Below are 15,415 nucleotides of genomic sequence, written 5' to 3'. Positions count from 1 at the left end.
CAGATGCTTAAGTCGCTTGGCTTTCTGACTATTGCAAACAATGACGAAGAAATAATTATTCAAATTGGCTCACTTATTTCTTAATTTCTATATAAAATTTCCTAGGATTGGAAGTTTATACACATTATTTTTAAAGTCCCAGTATTAGCTTGTTGCACTAACAAATCTAGTACCAAGTCCAAATCCCACCAACAATGTATGACAGCCTTTCCAGACACTCAATGTTGATACACCCCATCTCCCAAATAGATGTTCAAGTTGAGTAAGATGGGCAGGTCAAGCCCCATTTCTTACTCCACAGCCTGTGCAGCAGAAAAGTAACAGTGCTTTCTGGTATCTAACTTTTGAGGAAGCTAAGATGTAGAGCAAGTTAATCTGAGGCTCCAAAATTTTAACTTTGGGCGTACAATCAGACTAACAGCTTCACATTTCATCACATCTCATAGCCTCACACAGCACATGGATTAGAAGAAAGTGGCACCAAGTGTTGAGTGTTTCATTCGTGTTCAGAGAAGAAAGTTGTGGGAGGTGTCTTTATGAAATCTTCCAGCAAAATCCAGAGGGGACCACCTGGTTAGAAAAGAAGTTTGGGGACACCTTCATTTTCAAATATTATTTAATAACTTATTCTGATCCAGGTTAAATAGGGAATAATTGTATTGAAAACATCAGGTCCTACATTACCACTTCTAGGTTCACAATTCTCAATGTACCACCACATGTAGGGAGGATTTGTTTTAAGAGAGTGATGCATTGTGTTTCAACAACAAAAATAGACAAAAACATAAGAATAATGAGTTCTGACTGCAGAGTTAGCATTTTACTGAGTCCTTTTAAAAATGCTGTCTTAAAAAAGAATCTTCCATGTTGCAACAGAACAAAGGGTGGGGGAAAAAATGTAATGGTAATGTATACATGTAAGGATAACCTGACCCCCTTGCTGTACAGTGGGAAAATAAAAAAATTATATATATATATATATATATATATATATATAAAGCAAAGTGCCACACTGTAAAAAAAAAAAAGAAAGAAAACTATTAGGTTGCTACTGTTACTTCAAAAAAAAAAAAATCAAGTGTAGGAATGGAATACCAAACAAGCTGTTTTTTAAGAAAACGAAATCTCTCCCTTTAGGGGTCTTTTATAATTTACTTTGTTCTCCAACACTGGGATTTTATAAACCTGTTTCGCTCTTGAAATCTCACCTGAGGGAAAAAAAAAAAATCTCTTGCTCTTTTTTTTTTTTCTTTGCTGACAGGGTTGATTGTGTTTTGAGTTTCCTTGTTTCAATAGGAAACATTTACATGTTTTATGTTCTGTGTATTATGTATATATATAATGCTAGAGAAACCATTAGCAGTGCCAAAGTTAATAGCCTAAGAATGTATAGCATAATATACTGCAGTGTCACTGATAGAATGAAAAAGATTTAACATAGGACTCAGGGGGAGAAAGTATAAACAGTATGAAACTATTACTACTCCAGCTAGTTGTGAAAGAGCTCAATGTGAAACCAACCAGAAAATGATCATCCCACAACTATAAATATAAAGCACTAAAAAAGACAAAACCTCTCCAGCACTGAGAAAAATCCATAAATAAAAGCACCCCTAAAAGCATTTGCTGGCAAAAGTATTTAGTGTGGTAATAAAAACGAGTATTTGTTTTCTTTAAAAAAAAAAAAAAAAAAAAAAAGAATCTTCCCTCCTCTCCATTTGGGAGCATTGGTATCTAGGGAAATACAGTAGAGAGGGGCTGTATATTTTAAAATGTTTGATAATTTAATTTATGTTTATAGATTTATAAATCACTGATAGATTGCCCTAGGAACATTTCAGTTTATTTCACAAGGCTTAAGGTGCCAGTGTTTTGAAATGACTTTGCTGTTTATTCCTTATTCAACTTTAATACATAGTCTTGTCTGCAGGAGTTATTTATTCCAGAGTGAACTCTGCCACTTCCCCCTGACACACATTACAGAGCACTTCATTCAAACCTGGATTCAAAAGGGAAATATGGTACCACCTTTATGGGGCTACTTATGTAACGGTGCTTATATTTGTGAAAGACAGAGAAGGACTTTTGGATGGGGCATTATTATGTCTCTTGGAGATAAGAAGTTGCCCTCAGCAGTGGATTTTGGCAGTGAGATATGTGAGTCTTGTGTTTGCAGGCTCTCTCTCTCAGGGTACCTTTGGTGTGGACTTTTCTTTCTGTGGCCCTCAATAGGAAGCTAGGTATCTGCATGTAGCTATGTGATTACTAGAGGTTGTCCAGAAATTAGAGTGCATTTTGAATTTCTGAAAATAATTCAGTTCATTTCCTTAATTTGTGATTTTGTCGATGTTTTGATTAGAAATCAAAAAAAAAAATTTGCAGCCTATATCTATTTGCCTTGTAACTGGTTGTAAATTCAACCCATATCCTTAAAAGGACATTATGCATTTCTTAGTTGACTAGCTGTGGATACTGGAAAACAAAACCTAATCTTTGATCCAAGACACAGCTCTACCACTTGCCCTCTCTGCTACAATTTCTCTAACAATAAGATGGTAATAATCACAGTAATTTTCCCCAGAGCAGTATTGTGAAGAGTGATTACATCAAAGCATTAGAGCACGTGCATGTGGAAAGATAGCTGGCTGGCACAGATTAACCATTGCATTGGTGTTTGCTAATTTATTATTAGCATCATACCTCAATTAGGCTTATGCTGATAATCTAATGATATAGGGTTGGGTTTATTAACTTCTTTGTCTACTATTCAAATACCACAAATTTAGTGCCTTACAATGACACAAAGTTATTATCTTATAGTTTAGGATGCCACACATTCAAAATTGGTCGTGCTTGGATGAAATTAAGATGTCAAGAGGGATATATTTTTCTGAATGTGTTATGGTAGATTCCATTTCCTAGCCATTTTTGGATTCTAGAGAACACTCAATTCTTTGCCTCATGGTCAAAACCAGCATTTGAATTGCTGGACCTCTGTTAGGTATACCACAACTCATTTTCAGATCCCTGCCTCCCTCTTTCCTGACTCCCACTTATAAGAGCCCTTATATTTACATTGTGCACAAATGGGACATTTCAGTTAATCTCATCTCATCATCCCCAACTTAATCACAATTTCAAAGTAACTTTTGATAATAAATGAACATATTTATAGGCTGGAAATTAGGGTATAGGTATTTTCAAGTTGTGGTGGAAACGTTATATTGCCTTACACAATTATTTTGACACTAAGATAAATCTATTATAGATTCCTTAATTTAATTAGATACCAAATTAATAGTAACATTTTTAATACAGAATTTTTCTGATAATATGTGGAAACTTTCTGCTGGGAAAAATCATATAAAATGATTTTCTGTACTTTTACCTTTGTAACAAAAGGGAGTTCAAACTATATTATTAACACCCACAATACAATCTCTTGGTGATTAATAACACCTGAAGCTACAGTTAATTTTTACATAATGATTGAATAGCTGTCACAACACACCAGATTCAGAAGAGAGATAAAGTAGCAAATTCTTTTTGTTGTTGTTTTTTGTCTTTTTGCCTTTTCTTGAGCCACTCCCGTGGCATATGGAGGTTCCCAGGCTAGGGGTCCAATCGGAGCTGTAGCCACCGGCCTATGCCAGAGGCGCAGCAACGCGGGATCTGAGCCTAGTCTGCATGCCACCCACACCACAGCTCAGGGCAACACCGGATCCTTAACCACCTGATCAAGGGAAGGGATCTAACCCGCAACCTCATGGTTCCTAGTCGGATTCCTTAACCACTGTGCCACAACGGGAACTCTAACAAATTCTTTTTTGAAAAGAGAGTTGATTTCAGGTCACAGAGAGTGACTGTCTCAAATTTATGTACATAAAAGCTCAATGATTGAGATGCAAAATTTGTATTGCTGTTGGAATCTAGATAGTTTTGATATTTTCTGATTCTCAGAACAATTTCTTATTAGAAAATATAGGTAGATCTTGTTTTATGGTGATATTACTTTAGATTGAAGATAAATACAAGGGCAGGGAATTTACATTTTATTTTATTTTAGCACATTTTATAGAACACATTTACATGCATTTTAAAGAAATCTACTAAAAATTCATCTTATTTATTTATTTATTTACTTAATTTTTAGTGCTGAACCCACAGCATGTGGAATTTCCCTGGCTAGGCATTGAATCCAAGCTACAACCACAGGCTTACACCATCAACACAGCAATGCAGTATCAGAGCAACGTGCAACCTATACCACAGCTCATGGCTCCAGGATCCTTAACCAACACTGAGTAAAGCAAGGGATTGAACCCTCGACCTCATGGTTCCTGACAGGTTCATTAACCACTGAGCCATGAAGGGAACTTCAAAAATGCATCATCTTAAAAAGCAAAAATGTATTTGATGGACTACATATTTTTATTAATCATTCATTTAAATACTCAAAAAACATTACCATGTGTTATATTTTACTTTATATTTTGGAAATGCAGAGTAAACAAAATAGGCAAAACTTCTTACATATATTGATCTTTTTGTCCAGTGGGTAGGAGAGTAACCCAAAATAAAATGAATAAGTATGACAGGTACTATTAAGGAATATGAAAATATAAAGGTGTAAAATTCTAAATGAGTAGATATTTCTCATAAGCTGAATTTTGAAAAAAAGACCTGAAAGACATGAGAGGATGACCCCGTGCAGGTGTGAGGAGGAAACTCAGGCCTGGTTAGAATGGAAGCAAGGACTCCCATAGAGTCAGGGAAAGGAGGTCATGAGAGCTGCAGCACCAGAGAAAATGCACTGGAAGCAAAGGAAATGACTTCAGAAGGTGAAAATGTCACAGTAAGATGGGCCTTGAAGTGGGATATGAAGGTAGAGTTTTGAGCTTAAAATGACCTAGTCTGATGTAGGCTTCTCAAGAACATTCCATTCTGCTTAGATTGGACTAAAAGCATGCAGAAAAGAAAAAGTAGATAATGGGAAAGCTCCTGAAAGGACAATGAGAGAGCCTAAGAATTTTATTTGTGATGCTCTAAATATATATAAATATAAATAAATATATATGTGTGTATATGTGTGTATATATATAATATTTGTTCCCATTCCTGGCACAGAGGTCATAAAATCCTGCAGAAGTTCCTAAATGAAAAGAGCCTTGCAGGGTTTTTTTTTGGTTCATCCAACTACGCCAAAGTTTATGCATTTATAGTTACTTAACGGAAGCCTTAAGGATGGGGCCAGTAGCCTGGAAACTAACCCTATGATGAGGGGTTTGGAAGTTTTATATTCCCATCCCCTAGATCTCTAAGGAGAAGAGAAGCCTAAGGGGTTTAGTTAATCCCAAAGACTAATGGCCTCTTTCTATTTATTTGCATTTTGACTTATGTATCTTTTCCACCTGGATGTTCCTGAGTTATATACCAGGCAATTTAACATGTAAAATATTTTACTGAGTTCTAGGAAACACTCTAGAAAATTAATTGAATTCATGGGGGGGGGGCATGAGAAATTTCAGTATAAAGCCGGTAGTTTAGAAGCACAGGTAATAACCTATACTTGCTTTTGGCATCTGAGGTAGGGTGAGACTTCTAGGACTGAACCCTTAAGCTGCTGGGGAAATAGGCTATTTCCAGGCAGATAGCATGCAAATTAATTTAAGTTGGAAGATTCCAAGCTAGAGTCTGGAGAGTTGGAGATTGCTTGATACAGGGGAGAAACCACTACTTATTTGGAAACTGAGAGTGTCAGAAATGGATGTATTGGAGTTCCTGTTGTGGTTCAGATGAAACAGAACTTACTAGTGTCCATGAGGAGGCACATTTGATCCCTTGATCTGCTCAGTGCATTAAGGATCTGACATTGCCATATAGAAAAACTTTTGTCTCTCTCTCTCTCTCTTTCTTTTTCATTCTTTATTTCTTTTTTTTTTCTTTAATGGTGTTTGTGATTTCCTGCTGTACTGGAGCTGTCAAAGAAAATGTTAGTGGAGAAGAGAAACTCATCCTCTGACTTTATCCTCCTGGGACTTCTGGTAAACAATAAAGCTACAGGGGTTGTCTTTGCAGGTATTTTTGCTATTTTTGCGGTGACCGTAACTGCAAATTTGGTCATGATATTCTTGATCAAAGTGGATTCTCGCCTCCACACTCCCATGTACTTTCTGCTCAGCCAGCTGTCCATCATGGACACCATATTCATTTGCACCACTGTCCCAAAGTTCCTGGTGGACATGGTTTCTAAAGAGAAGAAAATTTCCTTTGTAGCCTGTGGCATCCAGATCTTTCTCTACTTGACCATGATTGGCTCAGAGTTCTTCCTATTGGGTCTCATGGCCTATGATCGCTATGTGGCCATCTGCAACCCACTTAGGTACCCCGTCCTGATGAACCGCAGAGTGTGTCTTCTTCTGGCTGCTGGTGCCTGGTTTGGTGGATCCCTGGATGGCTTTCTGCTTACCTCTGTCACCATGAATTTCCCCTACTGTGGTTCCCGAAGTATCAACCATTTCTTCTGTGAGATCCCTGCAGTTCTCAGATTAGCCTGTGCTGACACATCCTTGTATGAAACCTTGATGTACAGCTGCTGTGTACTCATGCTGCTTATCCCTATCTCTATTATCTCAACCTCCTACACCCTCATCTTGTTAACCGTCCACCGCATGCGCTCAGCTGAGGGCCGGAAAAAGGCCTTTGCCACTTGTTCTTCACACTTGACTGTGGTCAGCATTTTCTATGGGGCTTCCTTCTACAATTATGTGCTGCCCCAGTCATTTCACACCCCTGAGCAGGACAAGGTGGTATCAGCTTTCTATACCATGGTCACACCCATGCTCAATCCTCTCATCTACAGCCTCAGAAACAAGGATGTCCTGGGGGCATTTAAAAAGATATTTACACAATGTTTATCTACTCAGAAAGTGTCCATGAGCATTGCTTAGAGATTCAATAGGCTGGGCATAATTTCTTCAAATAACATCCTCTGTGTGTCCTATTTCACAAGAGACTATCTGGTCAGCTATCAGAGATTATTTATAGTTGTCAATTAAGAGGATTTACTTGACTGGTTTCTTCCTCCCAGATGAAGGAAATCAAAAATGTTTCATTAGTTATCCAGATACCTTTTGGCTATCAAAAACAATGTATTATTAAGTAAGTTAAAGAATTCCTCTAATCCTACTTCTTCTCTCTTGGAGGGAAAAAATCAGTTATTAGAGTTGAATGAAATTGTCATTTGTTCCTATTAACATTTGCTTCATGATGAACCAAACCAAAAAACCTTCTAACATTACAAAATTTTGGTGCCAAAATCTGCAATTATTTAAGTGTAATTGAAAAATACCAATTCACAAGTGAATAATATAAATCACAATTTTAATTCTGTTTTTAATTATTAGACTAGCAACAGTGTACAATAAACTGTATGATCGGAGTTCCAGTCATGGCACAGCACAAACTAATCCAGCTAGGAACCATGAGGTTGCAGATTAGATCCTCGGCCTCACTCAGTGAGTTAAGGATCTGGCATTGCTGTGACCTATTGTGTAGGTCACAGATGCTACTCAGATCTGGTGTTGCTGCAGCTCCTGCATAGGCTGGCAGCTTTAGCTCCGATTAAACCCTTAGCCTGGGTGTGGCCCTGAAGAGATAATAAAAGATAAAAAATAAAAAAATAAACTCTATGATCACTTTCATATCACTTGTGCTGAAAATAGTGACTTTCAAATACTGGCCACAGTGAAGAGTAGATGAGTGGAGCTATACTGAGTATGAATTTATGAATGTATGAGGGTTATACACCTACTGAAAGTGAATAGAGTCTAATATTTAACATCAAAGAGTTCTACTGTGCTTCCTGTCATATATATATATATATATTTTTGTATTTTCTAGGGCCACACCCATGGCATATGGAGGTTCCAAGGCTAGGGGTCTAATCAGAGCTGTTGCTGCTGTCCTTTACCAGAGCCATAGCAATGACAGATCTGAGCCGCATCTGAGAACTATATCACAGCTCACGGCAATGCCGGATCCTTAACCCACTGAGTGAGGCCAAGGATCAAACCCACAACTTCATGGTTCCTAGTTGGATTCATTACCCACTGAGCCACAACGGGAACTCCTACTTCCTGTCATATTTTAACGGGAAGTTCTATGAAAAATGAAATCTGTGAGAAGAAAATATACAGTGCCCAAATTTGTGCAATTCAACAAAAGTACTTGAGGGCATTTTTAGTTTTGCTCAGAGTGATATGGGAGGATCTTAAAATTTCTGTGGAAGTTTAACTTGGGAAGACATACATTTTTAGAAGGATGACTATGTCTATAGTTTGAGTAGGGCAGAGAAATTAATTGGGTACAGAAGACAACTTAAGATGTTTCAAATGAGAGAAAAATGTAGAATGACTAAGGTAGTGGCAATTCAGGTTTAAGCTCATGGAAAAAATGACTGCTAGAAAAGAATGTGGAATGAAAAATTAGTCATTTTGGCTCAAGTGTAGGGAAAATGGATTTTCTATTTACTGAGATTTGAAAACTTCTAGTGTAGCAGGTTACAATTGGAGAAATCAAGAATTCAGTTATTCAGACTCTTCAGTTGCCTGTTAGATATGCGAAGACAATTTGAGTTCACATTAGAGTTCTAGACTGAAGGTTTACATCTGATAGGCTTCAGAGTAGAACAACATTTAAAGACATAAAATGAGTTGAAATCTGTTTGATAAATTTTTGAGACTGAGACTTAAATCAACTGTGTTCAGTTGAGAAGCAAGTGAGACAAACAAGATATTATTTCTTACTCCATTAATAGGGAGTAAGTAATCCCTATTAATGGAATAAGAAATAATATCACAGACACAGATGAACACATAGTTCAATGATGGAGAATATATTCAAAATCAACACATGTAATTTTGTGTTGGATTATAAAAACTGAGAGGTGATCATTATAATTGACAAAAAGAATATTTCTTTTGAATGTAGTAAAACAATTTTAATGAATTTGTGCTAGGAAAATATTCAAGGTAAATTAGAAGGAAATTAAGTGGACAAGATGAGTAGAGTTCATCTTTTGGGGGGGGGATGAGATCAGAGAAATGGAGCAGTAGCTAGAAGGATGTGTGATTTCAATGTGACTTCTTGTTGTGAGATATTTAAGTTATGATTAAGGAAACAATCCTATACAAAGATGAAACTGATGATTATTGAAAAATAAAGTTTTTCCAGAGGGGTGGCCTTTGAGAGTGACAGAGAGCATAGAAAGCAATTTGGAAGTGAAGTTAATCTTTCCAGTGATCATGGCCCATTTATTGACTGTAGCAGGGATAAAGCAGAGAAAATGTGATAAAATCAAAGGTAAATTTTATTTTGATAGCTCCTATTTTCTAAGTGCATTTAAAATTGAGGAGAGTTTCTGTTTGTGAAGAACAAGGAAGATTGTTAAAAATTTGAGAAGAAATGAAAGACATTTGGGGAAGCCAACCATTAAATGAACAAGTAGAGGAGTTCCCATTGTGGCTCAGTGGTTAACAAACCTGATTAGTATCCATGAGGATGTGGGTCCCACCCCTGGCCTCACTCAGTGGGTTAAGGATCTGGCATTGCTGTGAGCTGTGGTGTAGGTCACAGATGAGGCTCAGATCCTGTGTTGCTGTGGTGTAGGCCAGCAGCTACAGCTCCTATTCAACCCTTAGCATGGGAATTTCCATATGCTGTGGGTGCAGCCCTAAAAAGACAAAAAAAAAAAGTAGGATTTCTGTAAATGAACAAAGTAGAAATATTAAGATTGTAGGGAAGCCACAAGACCCATTCTCAGGATTGAATTTAAATTAAACATAAGCATATTTTTCAGGTTGTCCACTAGGTGTAATTCACATGGAGCACCTGCATAAATCAGCAGGCAGTATGTTACATACAAATAATTGTGACAACAATAATGACAAGAATGACAGGAAGAACAACTATTATCATTATGTCTACAGACTGAACATCTATTATGTAAGAAAATACAATGTATGTTTTTCATGCCTGGAATTTGCAGCACAAAAAAGTTCTTCATAGTTTATTTCAGTGAATTGTTCTCTTTGTGAAATTAAAGCCTGTTTAACATATATTATTTCCTGGGTGGAGCTTATTGTATGACATGATGTGATTTGGAATCATAAAGTAGCATCTTGTCCCTTCAACATAATTATCTAAGAGTTAATAACACTCCCCCAAGAAAACACACATACCCAAGCTTTATACTGGCCTTTATGATGACCTCTTTGATGACAAGATTAATTCCAACTTAAGGTGACACAGGATCACTAAGTTAAACCCTAAGACTTTCTTATTTTTTTGAATGACATTTGGTGCTCTCTAAAACATTGAGACTCCAAGAGATCCTATATATTTGGTCCTGTCCAAAATGTCCATTGGGATACTTGGTCCATGACAAAAAGCCTTTGAAAGCCATTGAGCCCATGATCTGCTGAATAAAACAAATATTAAAATTTGTTACAATTTCATTTATGTTATTCTCATTGTAATTCATGATGAATTTTGGATTACACATTTATTCTGGTTCTTCCCCATCCTAAAGTTTGACAGGGTCTGTCTTAAGTCAATGAGCAATTGCTCTGAAGTATTTATTGATCTTATTATTTGCTTTATATCTGTTAACTATTCTGGTTATACACATTTGATTTTAGCAGTATCATCATGAATGCGCTGGCCGAATTTGACATGATCACCAAGAACCTGGCTTATCATTTGTTTATTGCCTTGTCATTTATCTGTTAACACTACAGTCAATCACCACATTGAAGGATAATCCACAATCATCAGCTTTTGAAATTTGCTATGCCTCCCTTCCACTGCATTGTTCACTCTGTGATCACCATTCAGTACTGAGGTGTAAACATTCTGAGATTCAGGTGGAAATCTTGGAGCTCCGGGTCTTCTTATACCTCTACCACACCTTCCCATGGACATGCAATTTCTCAGCTTAATCTATTAGGTCATCGAACTTTCTTCTTCATTCTCTACAACATACCCTAAGGTTTTACTTACATCTTCCACAATGCAAATGGAAATCCAAACTACATGGATGCACAACTTATGAGTGTTACTTTTTGTTGTCATATACTCTTATATTTGTTGTCACAATGATTTTGAAAAATGAAACAAGTATCTTTTTACTTGTGCATTTGGTAGGCGTAGGCAAATCACATTGGTACTTTGAATCTCAAAATCCTCATACATTATAAAACATAAATGTTGATATTTCTCTCCCATTCAAATGCAAGAACTTTCTTATGTATATGTAAGCATCCTCTGGCCTCTTCACTGTTATTGCATCAATCAGTGGCATGGTATGTCCCATTACTACACCGTTTATGCAGTAAAACCCTGAATGTATTACGTTGGTGCTGTCTTAAGCTATCATCAGTGAGTAATATGGTACTGAAAGTTAGATATCTAATATTGCTATAATTTGTATAAATAAAAAAATTCATGATCTTGAGCACCAGAAATATTCATAATAAATGATTTTCTGTCACTGGTTACTGAAAACTCCTCTGCAATTTCAACACTATGCAAAGAGTTTGGCTTTGTATGCAGATTTCTGTTTTGACTTCTATTTACTTGCCTTTAACGAGTTTGTGTCTGATACCATTAACAAGATATCTTTAACATGAATATCAGAGTACTTCAAAGTACCTACAATGGTGTTGTGTTTGGTTTTTCTTTTGAGTGTTGTTTCTGAGTGTTGTTCAGAGACTTTTCTTACTTCTCTTTAACGCCAATACTGTTCTGAATTTTTTTTCCATCCTATCTTGAATGATTGTAATGTTTCTCAAACCCTGACTTGTTGTACATAAGGAATTACTGGTTATCCTCTTTTCATAGCACCAGTAACTTTTCTTCTTCTGTTATATTGAGGCAGGAGACAGACGGGCTTCAGGAAGACAATTGCAACTAGCCATTTATTTACACTTCCTGGGGCAGGAGATAGGTACACCTAGTCTCTTGTTTACATTCCTGAGACAAGAGATAGGAGGGCTCCAGAGTGAACATTTACAACATTTAAAACCAGCCACTTATCTATACCCCAAGATATAAATAACAATAGGCACAGGGCAAATAACTGGTCCTTGTCTTCTCTGAACTGTTAAGTAACGGTAACTACAGGATCAAAAGAGGAGCTAACCCTGCCTGGACATAGAATAAAGACATCACTTACTTCCTATTCTGGGGCCCAGGGACACCCCAGCAACACCTGTGCAGAGATCCTCTCCCTCAGGTCAGAAAGGGAGGGATTGACACACCATAATAATTTTAGATAACCTTCCCACAATTCCTTGCTTTGGAATCCATCTTGGCCAAAAATATGCACACCCATTGGGGGGGTGGGTGATAGGTCTGGTCTGGTGTGAGAATAAAATAAGATAATTGGCCAAAGCAAGACAAAGACCTAGAAGAACTGCCTCATATAAGTGGTTTAAATCACGTCTCTTGCACACTCCTCATTCAGGGGGATGTATTATTCAGGTGTGTATTACTGCTTTGCTTCTGCCATAGATAAATAGAATAATTCCCTGTGTACTTTACACATGGTGTACTGTATATCTAATATTAAACTTTATTCCCATTTTGCCTTTGCCTCCTTGAAGTATTGCTTTCAATGGGGGCAATATCAGGGCAATTCTTCTTCTAGCCTATATCTGGTCTAGTGGCTAGGATTCCTGGTTTCATACAGGCTGCCCAGGTTCAATTCCTGCACAGAGAAGTAAGATCTCACTTTAAGCCATGACAAGAGGAAAAAAAAAATAAAAACATGATAATATAGCATTGACTTTATTTTTGTGAGTGTACTATTTCTGCCATATCCCACTGTGCATTTTCAAATAAAATAATATCATATTGCCCAGAAACAGAATAAGAGTCATGTGTGTGCGCTTATATTTTCTTTTGTAGCCATTTGATCAACAATCATTAGTTCACTGTTAGAGAGACCCTTACTAATGTCTCATGGATTCAACATTCCCTTTGTCCTGGCTGGATCAGCCAGGGCTAAGCACCAGTCAAGGCTGCAGTGATCCACACTATTGGCCCATGGGAGTCATACCCACTAAAACCTCTTTAAATAGTAGGAGAGGCTGTTTAGAGTCTACTACAATCATATATCTAAAAAACATTGATTCAAGGATAGTGTTTCCTGTTAACCTATAGCAACTGGATTGCTATAGTGAGGATTAGTTAGACAACTGGTATCTTCCTCATGACCAATTTGTACAGAGTGAACCCTGCCTGGGCCGGGTTCCTATAGGTTTTATTTAAATATTCACTTTTACTTTGGTATATACCCAATAAGTGATTATTCAGCTATTGATCTGATTTTTAAAAATATTTTCCCTTCCTATTTTGTTTACATGTTTTCAAATTACTTACAACTCATATACCAATTTGAGCTACAAATTAGTGTGGCCTTAAGATCATAGGTTTGTAGTGAAAATCATTGGTGTTTGAATCTTGGCTTCTAAAATTTTGGGGCTATGTATATTTGGGCCTATTATCTAACTAGAGTACAGTTTTCTCACTTGTTAGGAGTTAAAACAGTCAAGAAGAAAGTCTTCTTAAGAGAGAGATTTTCCAAGTCTGCACTGTTACCTCGTCAGGTAAAGACGTTTCACTTTTTTTATCTGGTCACTTAGCAATCTGTTTTGGTTTTTTTGTTTGTTTGTTTGTTTTTTGTTTGTTTTTTTATGTACAGCTCTTAGAAGTTTCTATTTATTCATTAAGTAACTTATACATCAGGTACTGAACTCATAGGCATTTAAGATGGTATCTGAGAGTTTATATTGCTCCCCTTTATTCCTATATTTGCTGATTTATCCCCATAGGAAGGATAAATCTATAAATTTAAAATAAAAACAAAGAAATAAACAAAAAGTGATTATTTTCATGTTCTACTTAGGTCTCCATCAGGTGTATGTCTGGGGCCAAAGTGCCATCATTCTTGTACCAGCTTATGGATAATTAACAAAATGACATTATGCTAAAACTGTACTATAGCCCTTGGTGTATTTTTTTAAAAGTAGCATACATGATTAGGGGAACAAAACAAACAGAAGGAACAAAAAAAACTATTAAAAAATTACATTAAGCATGACTATGAAAGGTTGATGTTGATTTTGTTTTACAAATTTTATTAAAGGTTTTCTGCATTGAGCAGATTTTTGCTTAAATCTTCATTATTATAAAAGTCAATATTCTGTGTTTAAGAGCACAGATAAGCATCTCAACCCCAAATTTACCAGTTATGGCTTGAGAAATAGCAAATTAACATTTTTGTGACTCAGTCTCTTCATTTGCATGAGCATTGTGTGTAATATAGTTCTTGTTTTACTTATTATTGTCAACACCATCATCATCATTATTATTGTTCCTAACACACAGGAAACATTTGTATTGAGTATTCAAGCTCTAGAGTCAGACATCTGAGTGTGAGTCTCATGGGGTTTGGATCGTTTATTGCCCTGGATACCTGAACTCCTTATATATCACTTCAATGTATAGGATAAATAATTAGTTGGAAAAGTGATATTCTTAATGGATCTGCTTTAGAATCCTGAGTTGTAAACTGTCATTAACCTATTATGGATATATGTGCAACTGCCCTCTCTATTAGGCTCTGATCTTTAAATATTCTGGGTCATTTTTACTCCATATCATTCTAGAAGAAATTAGGATGATATAATCAAATGCTTTCTTTTTTTAAATTTTTTTTCCAGATATGTTGCTGTAATTTCTCATATAAGTTCGGGTTATGGTTTAAGTATATTTCTAAGGCAATTCCCTTCATTTTATAAAATTAAAAGAGAGATAGTTATCCAGAGTCCTTCTCCATCAGGGAAGCAATTTTGGGGTACATTTATTTGTGGCTCTTTTCCATAAAATTTTATTTTTTTTCAAAATTTTTTCTTGAATGCTTTATATTTATTGTATTGTTTACCATTTAGGGCATCATTAAACATTGCCTATAATTTTTAAATGGGTATACATTATTTCACTTCATAACAAAGCACCATCTTAAACTCTAAGATTTTTTTTCTCATTTATTATAATTTGTCAGTGATTAATGTGTTTTACTAAATATAATATTTAATAAGCAAGTTTTATCCACTTGATGCCAGGAGAGTCAGTTGTCTAGAATGGAGACTATGTCATGGCTGATAACCAGTCTTGGAAAAGAAGATTCACAGACCCTGTTGCCTGTTGCCACCACAGGTGTACTCAGTAAAAGTGGCAATGCAGCAAGAGGGCTGCAATATACACATGCAGCCTGCATGACTCGCTTCCTCTAGCATATACTCAGATAAACAGATAAGTATACAGAGCATATACCAAAGCATTCTACTTA

General features: G+C 36.3%; 1 protein-coding gene across 1 annotated transcript; it reads left to right on the top strand.

The window, feature by feature from the left end:
• The first annotated feature begins 5,990 nt into the window (after positions 1-5,990).
• Positions 5,991-6,950, top strand: LOC125124537 (olfactory receptor 2T11-like). The gene has a single exon (XM_047774622.1). It carries the CDS (start codon positions 5,991-5,993, stop codon positions 6,948-6,950), a length of 960 nt encoding a protein of 319 aa, XP_047630578.1.
• Positions 6,951-15,415: the final 8,465 nt, after the last annotated feature.

This window comes from Phacochoerus africanus, chromosome 4 (genome assembly GCF_016906955.1).
Source record: "Phacochoerus africanus isolate WHEZ1 chromosome 4, ROS_Pafr_v1, whole genome shotgun sequence".
Lineage (NCBI taxonomy): Eukaryota > Metazoa > Chordata > Mammalia > Artiodactyla > Suidae > Phacochoerus > Phacochoerus africanus.
The sequence above is the reverse complement of the archived record's forward strand: the minus strand, read 5'-3'. Positions and strand labels throughout refer to the sequence as shown.